This window comes from Nothoprocta perdicaria, unplaced genomic scaffold, assembly GCF_003342845.1.
Source record: "Nothoprocta perdicaria isolate Ctin4 unplaced genomic scaffold, notPer1 scaffold_41, whole genome shotgun sequence".
In the NCBI taxonomy this organism is placed as follows: domain Eukaryota; kingdom Metazoa; phylum Chordata; class Aves; order Tinamiformes; family Tinamidae; genus Nothoprocta; species Nothoprocta perdicaria.
In genome coordinates, this window is record NW_020455655.1 from 1,216,337 (window position 1) to 1,237,063 (window position 20,727).

A 20,727-nucleotide genomic window follows, 5' to 3' on the forward strand; every position below is an offset into this window, starting at 1 on the left:
GCGGGGGGGGAGCTTCTCTGCGGGGCCGGGCCTCGGGGCGGCGGCGGGGAAGCGGGGGGCGACCAGCCGCGCTGCGGCGGGCCAGGCCGGGCCGGGCCGGGCGGCCAGTACCGGTACTGGTACCGGTGTCGGTTCGTGGCGTGTCACGCGCCTCCCTCGCCAACTTCCGAGCCATTCATCGTGCGCGGGGCTCGGGTTTCGGGCGGTGGGCGGTTGGGGAGCCGCCCGGGCGGTGCAGCAGGTGGAGCGCGGCGGTAAACAGCGCTCCGAGGTGTCCGTGTCCCTGCCGCGGAACAAAGACGCTGCTGTGGAAGCGTCTTGGGTCTGTGGCTGCGGTTCCTCATTAAAATAACAACACGTCAGACTGTGACGAAAACTGTCACTTGTCATCCTCTTTGCCAACATTTATTCAGGGCTTTCTAGTCTGGCAAACTTTGTTTTAGGATAGAAGATCCTGGAGTTTTGTTTGGGTTGGGGTAGTTAATCTTGTTGAGGTTGGAAGGGTGGGATGTGGCATAATCTACACGCTCACACATGCATATGCATGTTTATATGTTTGTGTGTGAGTGTAGATTATACCACATCCTATGCATATATGTGTGTGCATGGCCAAATAAACTAGTGTTAAGTAAATTTAGGGTACTGTTCCTTCTGATGAATTTAATTACAATGGTCATGTTGCATAAAATGATACCAGACTAAGCAATTTTAAAAGGTTATGGAAACATTTARTGGAGTCCATGTTTTTCTCTGGGTGTTTCAATCTAAAATTTAAAATAAGAGAATGGGAGGGAACACACCTGTAAACTTTTGTGCTTTTGTGGTTTGCAGTTCAGTAAGGTTAAGGAAGTCTTTAGAATTTCAGAGTTTCTAGCAAAAATATGTAAAGTTTGAACACTGAATACGATGAAAACTTAYTGCCTGTGTTGAAATTTAAAAGGAAGTCCCAGTGAGGCTGTGGGTCACTTGTGGATCTAGAAACCTTTTGCGTTTTAAACTGGCTTATGGAGGAAACAGTGGCAATAAAGTTACTAATGAGTAGATAAATTCATGCAATGGCTGGGGAATGAGCTGGTGGAAGACCAGTGTGCTATGTGAGCAACTGTTAAGGAGCCAGAATCAGTGAAATGTCTGGGTCACCCACATATTAAAATAAACAGCATACCCCTAAAGCTGTAGGAATGATGTAGTAGTGTTAGAGATTTCTCTCTCTGACAGATTTGGTTGAAGTTGCCTGATGGACCCGTGAGAAACACAGCTGATAGTTTGATAGTAGTTGAGTAGGTGGATGGATCCGTAGGCAAACAGAGTGCAGTTCTATAAGCCTTTATTTCCATAATTTAGGAACAAGTTGGAGTAGTACTTTCTCTAAGTTAAACTTTACCAGTGTTTCATGTGTCTAAATATTGTGCCAAGGTCTTTCATGATTGTAATTTTTTTTTTTTTTTTTTTTTTTTTTTTTTTTTTCCGGTAGACGATATTGCTGACTTACTTGTGCCACGAAGTATGTTCTGTGAAGCCACAGGTCTCTGAGCAAAGTTTTATTTCAGAAAACTGCAGCAAATTTCATAGCTCTTTATCCCTGTTGCAGTTGTGCTGAATCCATTGACATCTTTGTAATTTGATACTAAAATTGCGTGGTCTGTCCTGCCTAAAACTACTTCTAAAAATATGTATTTTCTTAAAATTTGTTTTTCTTTTAATATACTGTAAGAAAACAACACCAACAATATCCAGCATCTATGGGCTGTTAGGGAAAAAAAAGTTTGTCTTCTCTTAGTGACCGAGAATGAAAGCTGCAGAGGATTTTGTGAGTAGGTGAATCTGACCATTGAGTTAAGGTTAGACTTTATTCCCTTAATAAACTGAAATAGAGTATTTGATCTCGGATAACTCTGTTTTATTAACCTTACTTCATGGAAATATGTCATTTACTCTATCTGTTTATATTAGTTTGAATTTTCTAGATATGGTGTGTTTTTGTCTAAAAAGGCCCTATTTTGTCTAAATTTTGTCTAAATTTTCTAAATTTTTGTCTAAATTTTCTAGATATGGTGTGTTTTTGTCTAAAAAGGCTTTATTTTCTAGATATGGTATGTTTTTCCTAAAAAGGCCCTTTTATTCTTTTAGAGCTAATTATAGTTAATAAGAGGCCTTACTTTTTACAACTGTTTCAAAAGTGCATGTTTGCAGAGCCTGCTGTATGCAGTAAGCTATGCAATATTAGTGAAATGTTGAATATTTTTATTATGCAGATTTCACAGAGCTAAGTCCTGAGGCTGCGGTTTGAGGAAGGACGACAGACTTTTTTTTTTTTTTTTTTTTTTTTTTTAATGCTCTTTAGAGCCTGAGGCCATGGCTGTGTTTTCATTAGAACTGGTTTTATACTGTGTTGATAAGGTTACCTGGCAGTCTGGATGTGATTTGGATGGAGAGAGTGCACAATAGCACCTATGTAGAGCTGGTCTGTGTTGAAGTGCTTAGCTAGCTTGGGCCAGATAGATGGGACTTTGTCCAGCCTAGCCTGATGCTAAGAGTTACGCGTTCAAAATTTGAAAATGCACTTGTGTCAAGAAATATTTCTTGTCTGTGAAAGGATTTGCATTATGTGGCTTGATTGTTTATCTAGCACTGAGATGCACTAAAAGTGAGTTTAGCGTGTCATGAAACCACAGCCTGAATGTGTCCTTTCTGCATGGGTGGCATAGGGCCCTGTAGTGCCATCTGTGCCCCCAACTATATTGTTATGTTAAGCAAAAGGCTTCATTTTCAAAGAGAGTAAGATTTGAACTCTTATAATCACTCTATTTAGTGAACTGTAGAATAATTGAATTTTTTTTATACTAGAGATTTTTTTTGAAGATAATTAATATCTAAGTTCTTAGAATTAAAACCATTATTTGGAGCTGTGGCATTATTTGAAGATATGCTTGAAAATGAATCTACGGAGTTCTAGGCAGGAGTTTTGATGTTAATAATATGACCACCTGAAATGATTTTATCATCATTCCTTTCAGCAGTTTGCTATTTTAGTATTTTCTTGAATAACTCATACCTCCTGCACATAAAACATTCAGAAATCTCTTCATCTACTAAAATATATCTTATGCATATGATGCTACAATTAGACAAGTTTTAAGTTAAATTACTGATTTATTGGCTGGCCTTGCATATGTGCTCTTTCATTTTTTAGCCAACCTAAGAGTTTTCTTTTAAGCTGGTGACAATGGGTATGCATGTTGCAAAGCCGTATTTGCTCCAAGAAGAAAGGTAGTATGGTAACATATACAAGATGGTATGTTTTCTTTTTTAAATGTGAAATCTTTTTTTAATTCCAGAATAACGGAGTATAAATTAATCTATAATATTCCACCGCGTCATGAGTACATTATTTTTATTTTGTCCTTTATTTTTATTTTAGCAGTGAAACTATATATCTTGCATATTAAAATAATTTACCTTTCCTTTCAGCTTGAAAATGTCTGAAAATTCCAGTGATAGTGACTCATCTTGTGGCTGGACTGTCATCAATCATGAGGTATCCAATCTCAAATTAATGACATTAGCGAAGTTTAAGACTTGCTATATACAGTAAAATGTCATTTGCATTTTTATGGTTTATCTTTCTTGTAGATATTGCATCCCAGCAGAGGGTATAGGAGAAATATATTTAAATATGAAAATATCATTTTAGGGCTAGTGTTTAAAAATTCTTATCTTCACACTATAGCTGATACAGATTTATTTATTAAATAATGATTGCATAGTTTTTACTTAAAGAACTGGAAGAAGTTTATGGAGGTGTTCTTTTGTCTTTCCAGAAGATGTTGAATTTGTGTAATGTATCTGTTGTTAGTATGTTTCTTTTTTCCTTCTCATTTCCTCCCCCTAAAAAGGAGGTAGTTGTGGGTAGGGAAAATATCTACTGCAGGAAGGAAATGATTCAGTGCTTTCTCCAAGTCTGATACACCACTAAGCTACCTGTTCCTACCTTCAACAGCTGCTGTGTAGGAACAGACTCTGTCTTCAGGTTGTCTTTCTTATTATGGAAAAAATGTGAGAAAGACAAAAATCTAACAGTTGACTAGGATATTATTAAAAGGTACTTTCAGGGCYAATTAACATATTACAAACATTATCTTTATGTCTTTATTTGTGTATAAGCAATTGCTTTTGTTCTTAAACTTTTTGTACTGCCCAACTCTATTTACAGAATATTTAGCTGTTTTGGAAAAACATGCACATAAACCTACCAACTGGGTGCACAGGAGAGGGTTTCTAAGCTCTTCAAAGTGTGTAGGACTGTGGTGTGCACTAATAAGAGAAGATACAGAGATGCAGGAGGAACTAGGATCTTTAGAAATCAGCATGGTCCCATGAAGAAGTGGTGGGAAATACCCTGAAGAGAAATATGTGACACACAACATAATTATATATTATCTGTCACAGATCTAGGATATAGAAAATAATTATATATTCCATGTCCTAGATGAGCAGGATCCTGAAACAAGATCAACAGGAGCCTGAGATTTTCCTGATAATGATGCAAGTCTCTTTTGCCCAAAGAAGAATCTGAGGGAAGCTACAATAAGTAAAGGAATGCTAGCTTTTCTTCCTTTATTTGAGAAATGAGGAGAAAGCAGGGGGAGCAGAGGCAGCTGATCTTTCTGGTCAACCCTGTGTAATAAGGTCTAGGTTAAGAAGTATAACCAGTCTCAGAACTGAGAATGATGATTGGTAAGGTCTGCTGTTCTTAAGTCAGGAATCTCTTGAAAATTGTGACAGTGTGAAGAGAGAGAGAGACTTTTTTGTGTTACTCTGTGTTATTTATGCTGGAATTCTGAATTTCCTTGGCCCTGTTTTCCAAGCAGATGGGAACAAGTGACAAGGCTCCAGAAATAATCTAGGTGTTGGCTTCTTGTGGAGGAGGAAWTCATGTGGCCGTGCAGGATTGAGGTAGTGGCAACAACTAAGGGAATGGTGCTTGTTTTCCATTAGGTAAAATGTCACAGGCTGCCAGACTTTACAGACTTCTAGTTCCTAACAGGATTTAGGAATTGACTAGGACAGTTGGGTTACTTAGCAGTGAAGTGTAAGTTTTATTTTCATGCTTGAGATGGATATTTTACACTGTGACTAAAAGCAATTATGCAGCCTGAGTATAAGTCAGTGTAACATGGGATTATAGGAAGGCGTAAATTAATCTAGGCAAATCAGAACATTGGCATGGGGAGACACTGGTCCTACTGTGGTGTGTTAGAATTCCAGCTGTTGACCTTCTCTTGGCAAGGCAGCTTGGGGTTTGAGCATGCTGGAAGTGGCATGAAGGGGCATCAGATACCCCTCTTACACGCCAGTTAATGGTGGTGGGGAAGACATGGACCACTGTGTACTTCGTGGAAAAGGATTTGGATATTTAAAAAAGGGAGAAAGCTAAGGATTAGATAAAGAAATCAGGAACACACTAGTATTATATTCTCTTGCAACATTTTAACCTGTATTGATGAGGCAACACATGCCTAGTTTGTGTATTTGTCTTGTCTTTTATAAAGGCACCAAGATAAAAATTGCMAGTAGCTAGATTTTGTAATTGCAAAGAACTGTGCATGTGGAATTAAATACCTGCTTTATAATTTAACTATTTATAAAAGGGGAGCTGCTACTTTTTGACTCAAAAGAGGCACAAGAATGGAGTCTAGCGGGTAGACAATACCCTTTCACGAACTTTTTGCTGTCGATGGAACGTCAGGAAGAGGAAGTTCTAGCAACAAGTTAACTGAGAGAACTTAGACATCCCCTGGAGTCTGCATGGATTTAAAAGGGGATGTGACTTACCTCATAACTCGGCAAGCCAGGTTCCTATGCATTTCAACTAAAATTTTAGTTGAAATATCAGCTATATGCCTCATGTCTGTCTTGTTGTAGAGACTGGGCAAAGTAAATAGTTTGTTATTCATTTCATTCTCTTCAGTTTAAGAAATGAAAATAACGTTCTATTACACCTGAGGACAATTGTCATTTAAAAAAAAAAAAAAAAAGTTTATGTATTTGCGCCTAAAACACTAAAGAATGCTGTATTTTTTTGAGGTTTCATTCTTTTGTTAATAAGTTATTTATAGTTTTTTTTAAATAACTTTTTAGTGTGGTTGTAAAATATGTCTATTGCAAATCTGTGAGGTACCTAATCTTTCTGAACTACGGTCTCCTCCTAAGAACTAAAGCAGACGTGTTTGCTTAACTACTGACCTGAGGCAAACAGGGAAACTGATCTTCCTAGTATTACTACTGCTGAAATTTCACACCTGCTGTTACAAAAATAACTAGCTCTGTTTACAAAAACAGTTCAAGTTGTTCTTGGATCAGAGTAAATTAGTTTTTTTCTAGGTAGATTTTTCAAATTTATCCTTTTCTATTAACCTTACTGATGTTCCACCACTCACTTTTTAGCAAAAGATTCCAATATGTTAATGGATTCTTTGGGCTTGTCAACAGTACTCACGGAATTACATGCCCTGCAGTTCCCTAGTTTTGTTAATCTTTAGTTCCTGTTTTGCTCTGAGGTTGTTGCTGACTTGCAGCTGACTAGTAACTAAGGCGTCTGTCTGGGTTGAAGACCGAAATCCAATTTAGAGATAGTGTAAAACTGTTTTGTAATCCAGTGTTGTTCAACTTGCATGTATTCATATTGTTTGGGTGTCAGAGATTTACTGGTGACAGAATCATTTGAAATTACTGACGGGAACTGAGGTGAAGTAGGATTATACATATTTTTTACTCTGTATTAGTACTTAGTGTTTTCGTGAATATGTTGGGTGTTCCATTTTCTCTGTTTACGTGTTTACATGCAACACATGAGCTTATAGACAAGAGTTTGGTCCCATATTCAAAACAGAAGTGGTGACATCTCTTCTGTTTCTCTAAATTCCATTTAATAAATAGTCAAATTAGTATGAAATAATCAATTTGGAATATCTGGTATAGCTCTTAATTTCATGATATCTAAATTGCATTTCTTTTTCTACTGTTTTCTTCTGTTTCTCTGCTTTTTTTGTTGTTTCTTTCTTCCTTTCTGGTCATGATCATCCAGAGTGTTATATGTAAAGATTTAGTAACTAGGGAATCGAATATTTCTCTTATTTTCTCCTATTTCTCTCATTTAGCTTCTCAAGAACTTTAATTTTAAAGCTTGTCGTTTTTCTCTTCAGTCAGTCCATTTTTATTATTAATGTTTTGTAGTGTTTTTTGTGTGACCATATCTCAGTACTTCACGTTTAACGGGCTTTGTGTCCATAAAGCTCATTTAAACCTCTTTAACTTTAGGGTTCTGATATAGAAACAGTGACTTCAGAAAATGGAAGCACAAATGGTAACCATGAATTTGTTTCTGAAGAGTATGTTTCTTTGCAAGAAGAGCAACCAGTTGATTTTGAAGGTAAGAACTTAAAAGGGGAGCAGTTGCATAAGAAATACAAATATCTGTTGTAGCATCAACACAAAAACAGTAATTTTGATAGATTTTAATAGCTGTTCCAGTACTTGTTCTATCATTACTGTAGAAAATATTCAGTTATTTCTATTTCAAAAAAAATAAAACTAGTAGAATGTCTTTCATTCTCTCAATACTTTAGACATCTTATGAAGGAGTATGCACTAGCATAGCTGTAAGATAGTTTATTATAGTTCTATTGATAAAAGAAGTTCTATTGGTAGTTATATTGATAGAAGAAGACAAAGAAGAACTTTGTCTGAAGTGCATATTGTGACACTGCATTAGCATTTCTCGCATTGGAAGTGCAGATTTCAGTGCATAATCATATGATGAAATTCCTTCAATTTATGTTTTAATAGTTAATTTGAAAACTGAACATGTTAACTTTGGGATAAGAACTGGCACTGTTTCAATGTGTTACCAACTACATTTCTTGGCAATGTTTCCAAATTCATAACATCTCCTACCCAAACCAAGACTAGCCAATCAAAGTCTAATAACCATCTGAACAATATTTTACCACTTTCAACGTGCAAGTATACTGTGGTATTGTGTTAGCCTAGAGCATACTGGGTTTTGTTTTTTTAACTACTTTTTGTACATCGATTACTTAAGAATATCTTCAGTATAAGCACTTACGAGTTTGTTTTTTCCAGCCATGGTTCTGGTGCTTGTTGGAGAGAGATTAAACAGGAGGCTTAATGTATTTTCAGATAACCTTTCCTGATATGAACAGATAATAAAAATCTGCTGCATTATTACACATTCTAATGTTATATAGGCTTGAGGACACTGATGCTTTGTAGAATTACTAATTTTAATCCCTTATTTTTGATGGCATTTTGATGGGAACTTTTCTATTTTTAATTTATAGCTCAGTGCAACGATGATGGAGTGGTACCAGTGACAGAAACTAGTCTTCCTGCCCTTGAGGAAACACAGACAGTTCCTGAGGTAAATTACATGTTGTTATGCAGAGGCTTCTGTGAACCCCATCTTGCAATGCCAAGTAGTGTTTGAAGGCATTAAAATAAAGATACTAGTTTTTCTTTCTTAAAACATTAAAAATTCTTGCTTTGTTTTTAAATTACTTTGTATTGTAAATACTTCAAAAATTTTTACATTCTGTCTTTTCAGGGAAAGAAAGTGCCTGATGATGCTTCCTGTGTTGGGACTGTTAGTGATGATTCTGACATTGTTACACTTGAAACTCCAAAAGTCGAAGAAACTCAAACTCGGGAGGAAGCTCCAGCTCATGATGGAGAAGCTCAAAACTCGGAGAATTTTAACATGGGTTCCTCCTCTAGCAGCCAGTATGCATTCTCTCAACCAGAAACTGGTAAGAAGAGTAAGTTCCTAAGCAACTAGGTGCAAAACTGTCTCCAAAAGAAAATAATCTTTGCTCAGGGAGCCTTCTTTGTTTRGAGAATGGAAAATAAATCCACTTTCTGGGTACAGATTCAGATACTTGCAGTTTCTAGGACAACTCTGTCCTGACTTTCGGATTTTGTCCCAATTATATGTCTCTAACATTTTTCAGAATTAGTAAACTTGAAAGCATTCCTCTCCCATGAAGTCTTCCCTGTTTCAAAGACAAGAGTAGATTTCTAGCATATTTTGGAGAATTAAAATAACTTTTAGTTCACAGAAAAATTACAGCCTTTTCTTGGCCACTTTGAGGGCTTTTGGGAGGTTAACATGGATGACTAGGTACTGGAATAGAATGGATTTTGAGGCCCTGAAGAATAGTAGCAGCATGATTACAAATAAATACTTTTTGCTTACCTGTGCGGAGTATATTTTTTATGATCTTCTCAACATTTAACACTACAGCAATGCAAGTTATTTAAGAAGAAAGATAGGAACCTTTAGCCAGTTAACAAATTTTTGTGTTAGTCTTCTCAAGTCCTCCTTTTTTAATTCCATCTGACTAATTATTTGCCATCTGTTCTCTTTAATCTCTTTCATAGAACTTCTAGTACCTGTAACACCTTTGCATTATTGTTTTTTTGTTTGTTTCATTTTTAACTGATATTTTTTATCTCAGAAGTGGAATTATGCATCTTCAGAGGTTTGTATAAAAGTGTCCATTGGAATAAAAAACTGACAGCTTAATATCCAATTATGAAGAGTAATCATTAGTGATAGAACTGTCATCTTTAAATCTTATAGGTGATTTGACTTGATTTTTAATTTAAAATGTAGTTTGATTTAATGTAAAATGTAGTTTCTTTGGGGCAGAATTCTAAAAATATGTTCTTTTTTCTTCCTGTTTTTGTATACAAAAGTCAGTTGGCTGGAGAAGCTGAGGAAGATTCCTGATTGTGTAAGGGGATGGGGCAATGAGGTGAAAGAGCATGTGTCTCGCAGTCTTCCTTTCCAAGGTGGTGTGATTAAATGTGATCAGCTTGTGTAAAGCTGATTGCTTATGGCTTGCATGGAGTGTTGTTAAAATTATCAGCACCAACTGGACTTGAGCTCTAAAACGGTGATATTCCAAACAGATGCAGAAAGCCAGTCTTTACTTGGGAATTCGGCTAAGCTGTCATTCTGTTTTGTTTGCTTGTGAGAAGTGTTAAATTTACATATTATTTGGAATGAGCAAAAATAATTTTAAAATACATTTTAAGACTTATGCTTGAGTATTTAAATGAAGAGTATTCTTATATTCCAAATATGTGTGTGACTGGCAAGAAAAATGTATGCCTTTTGATTTCTTAAGCTGACTTTAGCTTTCTTAAGCTGATTSGTCTGAAGCCTGGTCTTCAAGACAATGCATTTGATTGACCAAGTATTGGAAAAAAGAAAAGATTCTTGAGTACATTTATATTTGTTTCAAGTGCCAAGGTTTTAGCAGTCAAAATGTTCGTGGCATCTTTTTGCTACTAGAAATGCTTGTCGTCCACTAAGTTTTTGTGGAATTTTCTGTTATGTGGGGAAACGGATAGACTTTAGATTTTCATAAAGTAGATACTAAAGTGTCTACAAGGACAGATTTTTTTTGCCACAAGTGTTCAACCCTACAAACAGAAATGTGTTCACGCTGCTTCATGAAAGAAGTTAGCCAGGAAAAGTACTCATATACTGAAATAAACTTCACCTACTGTTGAAATGTGTCTGTACAGAAATGACAGAGAAAAATTCATACCCAGAGTTGGCACTGTTAGATCAGCTAGTTTCTACCCTTTAAAATCACAGCAGAAGCTCATATTTTGGACTGCTCCTGTGATGATGCTGTTTCCTTTGTACTCCTCTTCATTCCGTGGCTGTTACAGGACAGCTTTGTGCTGAATTCTTTTATCTGCTTAAATGCACCCTTGCCAGAAAGGGTAATGTTGTTGACAGTTTGCTGATTAAGTGCTTTTCAATTATTGCAAGTGTCTCAAGTTTTTTTTTCTATTTTCTCTCTAGCTGTTTTTTTCCCCCCATATTTTATTCTTTGGCGTATACTGAAAAATTTCCCATTTGTTAAGGAGCAGCTTGTTCCTTAGCTGCTTTTGTATTCCATATGTGTAAGTTTCTTTGGTTAGTGAAACAATCTTGAAAAAATAAAAAGCAAAAATAACACCCATCTCATTAAATTCTTTCTATCTCATTAAATCCTTCATATGTCTAAACTCTGCATTCTGGTAAGAATCTCTCTCACATGACAGTAATTTCTGGATGCTTGTCCCTCTTCCCCAGGATCAGGGAAGGCTGCATCTGCTTAAATGGCTTATTCTAAAATAGTGCCTGTTTCTGTCAGGCTATATAAATGCATTTAAGAATCTGCACGTCATGTAAATTGTGTTATGTGATTTGTTTTTATTGCACTGTCTGCTTGGTCAGTCTCTTTTGACTAAAAATATTTTTTTCTGGTAAGGAGGAAAATGTCTTTTGCTGTCTAATGTTACTTGTCCATGGAAGTCAGAAATTAGACATATTAGTATTCCAGATACCATTTGGTAATCTTTTAGTATGGTTGCTGCAATAACTCCTGGTAAGTTGGAGTCTATTTTTGGTGAAGAATCGTAAATAGTAATGCTKTTTGTAGCTTATGGCTAGCTTTGCTTGGTATTCTTGTATATTCAGTGATGTGTGCATGGCTTTGCTTAAACAGGTGGTTATTGCTTGTGAACTGTTCAAAGCCAGTAACTATATTTCTAAATATGAAAGGTGATTTTTTGGGGAATATGAGAATGAATATTTCTTGACGGGGTGTTAGCATCATGTAACTGCAGACATCAAATTTAGAACCTTACTTTCCCAAGCAGGAAGAGTTGATCTTGTGCTGGAGGCTTTGCTGACCCTATTGAATCTATTTCAGGCATGTGAGTTAGGTACCTGAACAGAGATATTTGAAAGCTTCCTATTCATCCTGCTGCCCCTCCCTGGTATTTGCCATATACTTGAAAGTGATTCTTTAGGAGGAGAGCAATTAAATAATCAGTGTTTATATGTAGGATCACATCAATTTATTTACAACCTCGTGCAACAAGTACTTCTGCCTCCTACCAGTAACAGCAAGGAATAAGTACAACCCAGTCAGAATTCATGACTTATGGCTCATAGGGTTGCGTAGTATACAAACAGAATTGCAAGGGTGGTTTTTATAAAAGTTATAAAAATTTTATTATTGATTTTTTCCTGATCTTGGTTGATCTAATCTTCAAAAACATCTGTGAGGCAATAAACGTTTGGCTCAAGAATGCTAGGCGGGGGTATCTGAGGTATGTGGTTGAAAATGGCTTTTGTATTATATGGCAGCTGTGTAAAGGTGAGCAACAAGCATGTTGAAATACGTTTGTAATGCAAAGTTTTATTAAGTTGCACTGTAGTATCCATATTAAGGCAACTTTAGTGGATTTTTTTGTCTATAGTTAATGTAGACTGAAGTGGTTTGATATTATAGTAAAACGATGGTCAGTTTTGTAGGTTTTGCTTTAGTGACTGTTCTTATGAAATAGTYCAGTTTCAACACTGGTAAGGCAACGAAAACAGTTCTTAACATTTCTACTCTACAAGACAATAAATGATTTAAGAACTATTTTCTCATCTATTTTCTGATTTTTTTTTCTAATATGTGTAATATAAGGCATGGCAACTGTCGTGCTGTTTTCCTTATAAGTTTTTTCTAAATTATCTGTCTCTTCCCTTAATTGGATTTTGACCTTTGAGATCAAACATTCTGCAATAAAAATAAAAAAAATCCATATGATAGTTCATGCTGAATATTATGTAGTCTTCTCAAAGACAAATGCCAAGTACATTTTACCTAAGTACAGTGCATTTTTATATTAGAGTAAAATTTAAAAGTGGCCATAAATGCATTTTAAGGACTGTTCTTTGTCTGTTTTCAGTGTTTTCATCCCAGGCTAGCAACGATGAGTCAAGTAGTGACGACACCGGCACCCAGTGTGGTCCCACCGTCCGCAGGCGCCGCGCTAAGAAGAGGTCGATCTCCAGCTCCGAGTCTGAGGAGGGGCTGTCTGCGKCGCCGGCCTCCGAAGCTCCCCGAGAGGAGCAGCCCAAGCGCCAGTTTGGCAGYGGCCTCAACAGATGCATCATCCTCGCCCTGGTGATCGCAATCAGCATGGGCTTTGGGCACTTCTATGGTGAGCGTGCAGGAAAGGAAACGCACAGAGCTGGCACCGCTGGTGCTTAACGAATACTGTGCTATTTGGATTCTTATTTTTGTTGTTCTCTGCTAACAATTTCAGCCTAAAACAAGAGTATGGTAGAGTATGGATGATAAAGCAGGGCCCTACAGCATTGCGTTTGCATTTAATATACACTACATTAGATAAAAATGAAGTTTTGTTTGTTCTTCTAGATGGAAATTCCATGTTCTTTTAGGGCAGGGTTTATGTTTTGTCTTTTATTTATTTATTTAAAAATAAATGTGTGATAGTGCTGTCCTTACTAAGAGGATTGAGACGGTCATTTTAGGCTTTTGTCCCATATATGCTAAACTAATAAATATAAAGGATAGGCATAATTTTACACCAGTTCATAATATCAATACTTCTTTCTCTATACTGGAAAATAACAACATGACCTTGTTGTTCCTGTGATTCCAGAAATRTCTTTGTGAATCCAAGACAGCAGCAATTTCTCTGTATTCTTAGAGCATGTCCAAAAGTTGATTCTCTTCTGTTATGCTTCAAACCTGCGTTTTACGCAGATTGTGTTAGCTGCATTTAACAAAATAGCAGCACTAAGTACTTATCTAAATTTGATTAGTTCAATCCTGATTCTCTAAATCACATTAAGTGATAAAATGATAGAGCCTTTATTTTTTCAGGTCCTTGTCAATATTTACTAAGACAGATTTTCAGATAAGATTAAAGAGACTGATTCCATATGAGACTGGAAATACACATTTAATTTGGCTTGKTTTTTTTTCCCCTCATTTTTAGAAGTCTAAGTTTTGATACTTGTTTTGGTGGACATATGGTAATTTTCACTTGAACATGTTTTTTTCTTTTCCTGTTCTTAGGTAAACCAGAAGGTAAGAGTCATGAGTTACTGCAAATGCTGGGCTTGCATTCAGATCAAATTGTGTGCATGTCTGTACGTGTGTGTGTGTGTATACTTATGTTAAAAAGAAAATGATCAAGTCTTAACATTAGCATATGCAGGAATACAAGTGACTGATATAGTTATGTTAAATACATTTTATTTAGCCCTAACTTTTACTAGCTTGCAGTTGCAGTTGGTTAAAAAGCTGATTGTGTGTCAACATGCTGGAAGCAGAGGAATAGAATGACCAGCCCAGTCTTTGATAGTGTTTTGTTGGGGTAACTTGAGGAAGTGTTTTCATTCCTGTTTATTATTTTTTCTTTAAGTTGGGATTAATGGTAAATACTCTCCTATGTAAGAACTTCAAGATGAATGGATGAGAAATATAAGGCCCCATCCTTGTTAAAGGATTCCCTTGTCCTTGTTCATTCATTGAATCTTTATTTCTGGATAGAAATTCTGACCACTGTTTTTTTTTTTCTCTCAGCAAAAAGGAGACAAGTTCATGTGGTTTTAGCTTATGCTTCTTCAAGCGGAAGTTCTTTACAGTTGTGTGTTAATGTTTCTACTTCTTTGACTATTCAGTCTGGAAAAAAWGTGTTCTACAACATTATTTTAATGCTGAGCTAATTATTGTTGAAGAGGGTTTGAAAGGGTTACTTGCTAGGAAATGCCACTGCTTAGGTCAGAAGCAGGACAGCTCTTCCTCTTTTAAGGGGTTGTAGAATTCTGTATAAGACTTTAAACACAAAATAGAGTAAGTTCACACCTTCCAATGTACTAAGTAGAACTTAAGGCAGAAGAAAAATACCCCTGCATAGTAACATTTACTCAGCAACCTTTTAATATTAGCTGCTCCCCCCAATACATACGTTTAACTCTACACATGTTGCATTGAATTGGAAAGAAATACCTAAAATTGTCCTTGCCATCTGCTATAGAAACAAGAGAAACTTAAAAGTAAAATACTGCCAACTGCACCACTGTTTGAACTTTAAAAATCACGTACAACTGCAGGCAGGACAGTACTGGTGAAGAAGTAAATTTTAGGGGTAGTACAGTGAAGACGATAATTTTCAGGAAAAACAGATAGAAAAGCATTCTCAGACAGGATCTTTGCTGAACTGATCAACCATAACAACAAGAAGACTGGGCTTTCAAATACTCGCTGCTTTGCAAGCAGTGSTTAAGAACTGTGTTTCTCTATAAAAGTTTAAATAATGTGCCAATATCCTCTTATTTGTCTAAGTTATTTAACACTGAGTGCTTAGTTCCAGAGTGGTTAATGCTTCGATTAATACTCTCCCCTTTTACCCTGATTGACTTGCATGTTACTAAATAATTACAAAAGAAAATCACACACATCCTTTCCTGCACAACTTTTCCATGAGTTATATCTAACTTAGTTCTGTATAGTGTTCAAATACTTCCTGCATTGTGTTTCGTCAAATAAAACACAGTGGAATGGAGAATTTGGGATCTGTTTGAGAAATTGAAATACACRCAATCTGTATATAAACAACTTGGTTTATAATGTGTACTGTGTTTTTAGTAAGTACTAGAAAGAAGTTCCAAGGTAAGAATGTTGCTTTATTTGCAGAGAAAATGAAGATGATTTCAGGTTGGTCTTTTCTTCTCTCTAACTATGTTGAGTCAGACTATCACAAGAAGTTTTATTTTTGTAGGTACAATACAGATCCAGAAACGTCAGCAGCTGGTAACAAAGACACGTGAATTAAAAGACATGAAAGATGACCTTTACCAGTGCCAACAAGAGCAAGGAGATAAAGCACATCACAAAGTTGGGGTAGGTATGAGTTTAGTCGTATGGTTATTTTCATGTCCTTGTGGAGTTTATACAGAGTTGAAGTAGTTTATCACACAAACACATTACATACGTTTATAGAAACTTTTGACAATGTCATTTTGTTCCCCACCCCACCAAAATCTTGATGAAGTCTTTGTAATTTGATCAAAAGTTGAAATGTGATATGAGACAGGTGTCACTGAGGTCAGCAGGCAGCGATGCATAGCTTGAATTCTGAGAGTCGAGATACTAATGTCTCAGAATATATATTACCAATTTTACTGCTTTTATGTTTTTTAAAAGAACAGTGAAGTACAGATGTTTTGTTTCATGCCTTTTGAAAAAAAAAACTTCCCTCTTTTTTTTTTTTTTTTTYYYTCATAAGGCTTCCTGTATGTTTAATCTAATGTAGATTTCCTTGTTATGATTTTTTTTTGATTAGGAATTGCAGCATATATGTAGGATAATTTTAGGATTAGTTCTTTAGAAACACTTTAAAAAAAGGCTCAAAATAAAAAAGGGCCTTTTCAGATATTCAGTAGCGTGTCTTTGCCCTCTCTAGATAATTCATAGCTAAGATTGAGGAATGCTTTGTAGGGGTTCTTAATGTTGCTGACAGCAATATTTACACATAATTGAAGATGTTTCAGAGTCTGCTAAGAATACCAAGAGATTGAGGAGATCCTCTTGTATTATAGTTGCAGATTTCTCAACAGTAAATGTGGTTCAAAACCAGCTCCTGACTTTGTCTCAGTTKCTGATTAATTTTCACCTTTCTGTTAATGTATTTGTGTGGCTGGATCTGGTAAACGCAGAATGCTGGCTACAAAGCAATAGCAAACAGAAACTTTTTTCATCTCTCTTTAGGCTGGATGCATTCAGATATATAGTTTACTATCTTAGAGCAAGTTAAATCAATACAAACAAGGGGTGATAATCTCTAGCTGGAAGTGGGAACTTCTCACGTGGTTTTTGTTGCCAAGAAATTGTTTGTGTGTATGGATTTGAGATAAACAAGYTCTGTCTTTTTGTCTTGCTGTAGCATGTGCCCCTGTGTCCAAAACAGCAAATAAACTCTGCCTTGGTCTATCATATTTGTAGATCAAAGTAACAATATTAACAACAATATTTTTGCTCATTTTGTTTTTGTTTGTATTAACTAAAGGGAGACCTTGCCATATGTTCAACTGCTGCTGAGGTGGAGGAGAAGTCTTCTGAATCTCAGAAAAGAAGTCTTGCTGCAGAAAATCAGCACTTAAGAGAATCACTGGAGAAGGAAGAAAAAGCTTTGGCCTCGCTTCAGGAAGAATTAAGGAAGCTTAGACAACAAATTAGGAACTTAGAAGATAAAGGTACTAGTACAGAGTCAATTGTCATGGAAAATCAGAAACTAAGGGAACATTTGGAAGAGGAAAAGCAAAAAAACTATAACTTTCTTAGGCAAAAAGAAACACTCTTTGCAGAAGCACAAATGTTAAGGAGAGAACTRGATAGAGAACGTCATGTTACAGAAGCATTAAAAAAAGAACTGGAACAGTTAAGTTCTCATCAAACACCTGGTGGTGCTAATGATGATGATCTAAGAGAAAATGAAGAAATAGAAACTTTGCGAGAAAGGCTAGTGGAATTGGAGAAAAAATTAAACTTTGAGCAACAACGGTCTGACTTATGGGAGAAACTGTATGTTGAAGCAAAAGATCAAACTGAGAAACAGGAAATGAATGAGAAAGGACAGAAGAAAGGTGCTAAAGGGCAAAGTAGGAGTAAAAAGAAATCAAAAGAATCATTTTTTGGTTCAGTTAAAGAAACTTTTGATGCTATGAAGAATTCCACAAAAGAGTTTGTAAGACACCATAAAGAAAAGATTAAGCAGGCTAAAGAAGCAGTGAAAGAAAACCTGAAAAAATTCTCTGATTCTGTAAAGTCTACATTCAGACACTTCAAAGACACCACAAAAAACATCTTTGATGAACAGGAGAAGAAATCAAATGATAAAAGATATGAGGCAAACAAGAAAGCTAAAACTGTTTATCGGGAGCACAGCTCTCATGAGAATCTGAAGCACATGCCCTATAGAGGACCCAGCATGCCAAAAGAATTCAAAGACGGAAGAAAATATCAGTTTGCACCATTTGAAAAAGATGCAAATTCACAGAAATGTTTCAATGACCCTGTGTGCAATAAGAAGCAGCAGTTTGCCCTTAAAGGCTGTTCTGGTATTTTTGAATGTGCTCATCAAGAATTCGTTGGTCTCTTTAACAGAGTATCGGATCCTATCAGGGTGGATGAATTCAATCGGCTAATGAAAAAGTATTTGCAACAAGTTGTAGATAATTTCCATCACTGGAGAGAACTAGAAAATTTCATCAGTAAGTTTTTTCATAATGGGTTCTTTATACATGACCAGATGCTGTTCACTGACTTTGTTAATGATATCAAGGATTATCTGGAAGATATGAAGGAATATCAAACTAATGATGAAAACGTGTTTGAAGATTTGGACAAATACATCTACAGATACTACTTTCACTATGATAATTCACCCCAATATGGACCCAGGTTTGTTTTCATGTTTCCTGAACTGTTAATAAAATAAAGTAATCTTTGTAAGGACAAATAGCAGCTTGGTTTTAGTAGGTGCTCTTCTGGCTTTTGAGACAGACTCTTTTTGTGGTGAGGGGAAAGGATGTTAGACTGGGCCGTGGACTACAGAGCCACTCTACATAGCACAGTCTAGTATTTTCTGCAAGGCCTTTAAAGAAGTGTGTAGCTGCATGTATGACTATTCACTCTTCACTCAGGAGCTCACTCAATAATTTTTAATTCCATCAGGTAGAAACATGAACTGTTAAGACTTTTCTGTTGTCCTTCCTTAGACAGGAAGGTGTTCGTATGTGTCTGAAGTGGTCTCAAGTGCTGCTGTGGCAGGAGGCTTCCCTGCTGGCTCTGCAGCAGTTTCAGTGCTCTGGTGTAGCTTAGTACGGCGCTGAATGGAGCAGGGCTGCTCACATGGCACTCCTGATCCTGACCCTGACTAAATTTTGTTGAGGCTTTACACAAAAAAGACCTTAATGTGAATTCTTTCCCACTTTGCTACATGGTTTCCTGTATTTCATGCTATTCCCCAGGTTTCTGGGGAGCAATTGCCATACGTGGTCTGGCTGGCCCAAAAAAACTAGACATAATGGACTGTTTCTACTGCATAGACAGTGGTGAAAGAAAAATTAAGCAAACAGCCTCAATGCATTGTGTGAAATGTATGCTTTCTGTAATGATTTACACATTTTGTATGATCTTTAATGTCACTATTACTGCAAACTGCATTACTCCTTCCCTTGTGTTAATGTTTATTCTGATCATGTAAGAAAAATGTAGTGCTCTTTCTGATGAAAAATTCAGCACTGAGGATGGTATTTCTATCAGGAGTGAAAAGGAGCATTTTCAGATGTGTAGTTTAAATGTATGGGATAATGCTACAGGAAATAGTTTTATAGTTTAAGTAACTCTTGCCCACTGGAAAATGGACTTCAATTTTGGGTTAATATACTTATTTTTTGAAAACTTGCATTCAGTTTGCAGAGGGTTTTGTTTCTTTTACGGTATTAAATTAAGGATAATAGCCTTACCTTAATTTAGCAGAAGCCTATTTAGTATAATCCTAGTCTAAGAGCACAGTATTATGTCTCTTTGCATCAGAAGCTACAACAGGTGAGCAACAGTGTTTCATTATCACCAGCCTTTTCTTTGTAGTAAAGTCCTGATTATAGTTGTATCTGTGGACCCCTTGAAGTGCCTGATGGTGATCTGTGTTTTTGCAAGTGTATAGGAAATTTTGATTATTTTCTAGAGCAAAATGGAATAAGTGGAAAAAAAATAGATTTAGATCTCAAGTGTCATGGTAGGGATATTCTGAGCTGCTCACTGGGCTTTTTTCATCACTTTGGGCAACCAGCTGCAGAGCACTTTTATTTTAGGAACAGAGACATACTTTTAAATGCACCGTTTTAATGATGTTAATACAAATATATGTTTGCTTTATTAAGAAAGATCTGTTTCTGATACTGATCTAAATTTTTCTTTTCAGCCACTCTAATTCTATTAAAAGCTGTTCTTGACAATGCAATTGTTTCAAAATGCTTTGAGAGGTGCTTTCTTAAGAGTAGTAATGAGCTTTTGTTTACTCCTTGCAGTCGACCTAAAAGGCCTTCTTTTACACAAACTGAAAATTCCAGACATGAAAAACAAGCTCAGAAGTACCACCACCGTAATAAAAGAGAAGGTAAATGGTATAAACATGGTCGCAGTAATGGAAGATACATGGCAAATCTTGAAATAGAATTGGGGCAATTACCCTTTGATCCAAAATATTAAGTAATTTATGTATGGCAAAAGTAAGATTAAAATGAGTAATTCACATCCTCTCTACAAACTAATTGTTCTTCAACAAAGCAGCAAGATGCAAATTTTTACTCTAAATGATTTGACTTCTACATCGCTGCTGAGAGGCAGCAGTCAAGCTTTCTAATTTGCATATTCTGTACTGTTGCTTTAACTGTTCTTGGGAAGTGACAATAGTTTGGGTGCCAGCAGCATCGTTACAGAAATGCGGCATGCAATGACTTGTGTATGAAAAATACGCTTAATTGCATTCCATTAGCGTAGCTCAAGCTTGAGTCATGCATAATAGACCCATAATTAACTCCAATGTTTGATATACTAACTTCATCTCATCCTTCAAAAATTAGGACGTTATGGTAATGTATTTTGTTAGTGTCTTGTAATCTTATACTTGTTTCTTGTCTTCTGGGGATTCAAGAGCCTGTTGAATTGTGAAAATTTGCTGTGCTGCACTCTAATCAGCTTGCTGATTTAAGCACTTGAAATGTCTTGCCTATCTGCATATTGTGGAAGAAAAATAAAGAGACGGTGT

The 20,727-nt window shown here is 36.2% G+C and overlaps 2 protein-coding genes across 3 annotated transcripts in view; one reads left to right on the forward strand and one right to left on the reverse strand.

The window, feature by feature from the left end:
* Window positions 1-390, reverse strand: part of CUNH15orf65 (chromosome unknown C15orf65 homolog) — a 1,449-nt gene extending 1,059 nt beyond the window's left edge. The window contains exon 1 of the mRNA XM_026045808.1: window positions 112-390. Within this exon, the coding sequence (XP_025901593.1) occupies window positions 112-390 (279 nt within the window). The remainder of the gene's footprint in view (window positions 1-111) is intronic.
* A 3,085-nt stretch (window positions 391-3,475) lies between these two features.
* On the forward strand, window positions 3,476-20,725 carry CCPG1 (cell cycle progression 1). 2 transcript variants are annotated; one of them, XM_026045699.1, is made up of 9 exons: window positions 3,476-3,538; window positions 7,321-7,432; window positions 8,364-8,443; window positions 8,627-8,828; window positions 12,829-13,083; window positions 13,968-13,979; window positions 15,676-15,797; window positions 16,963-18,356; window positions 19,988-20,725. In XM_026045699.1, exons 1-9 carry the CDS (start codon window positions 3,479-3,481, stop codon window positions 20,166-20,168), a joined length of 2,418 nt encoding a protein of 805 aa, XP_025901484.1. In that variant the 5' UTR covers window positions 3,476-3,478; the 3' UTR covers window positions 20,169-20,725. The 2 variants fall into 2 exon arrangements, with proteins under 2 accessions (XP_025901484.1, XP_025901485.1); XM_026045700.1 differs by lacking the exon at window positions 13,968-13,979.
* Window positions 20,726-20,727: the final 2 nt, after the last annotated feature.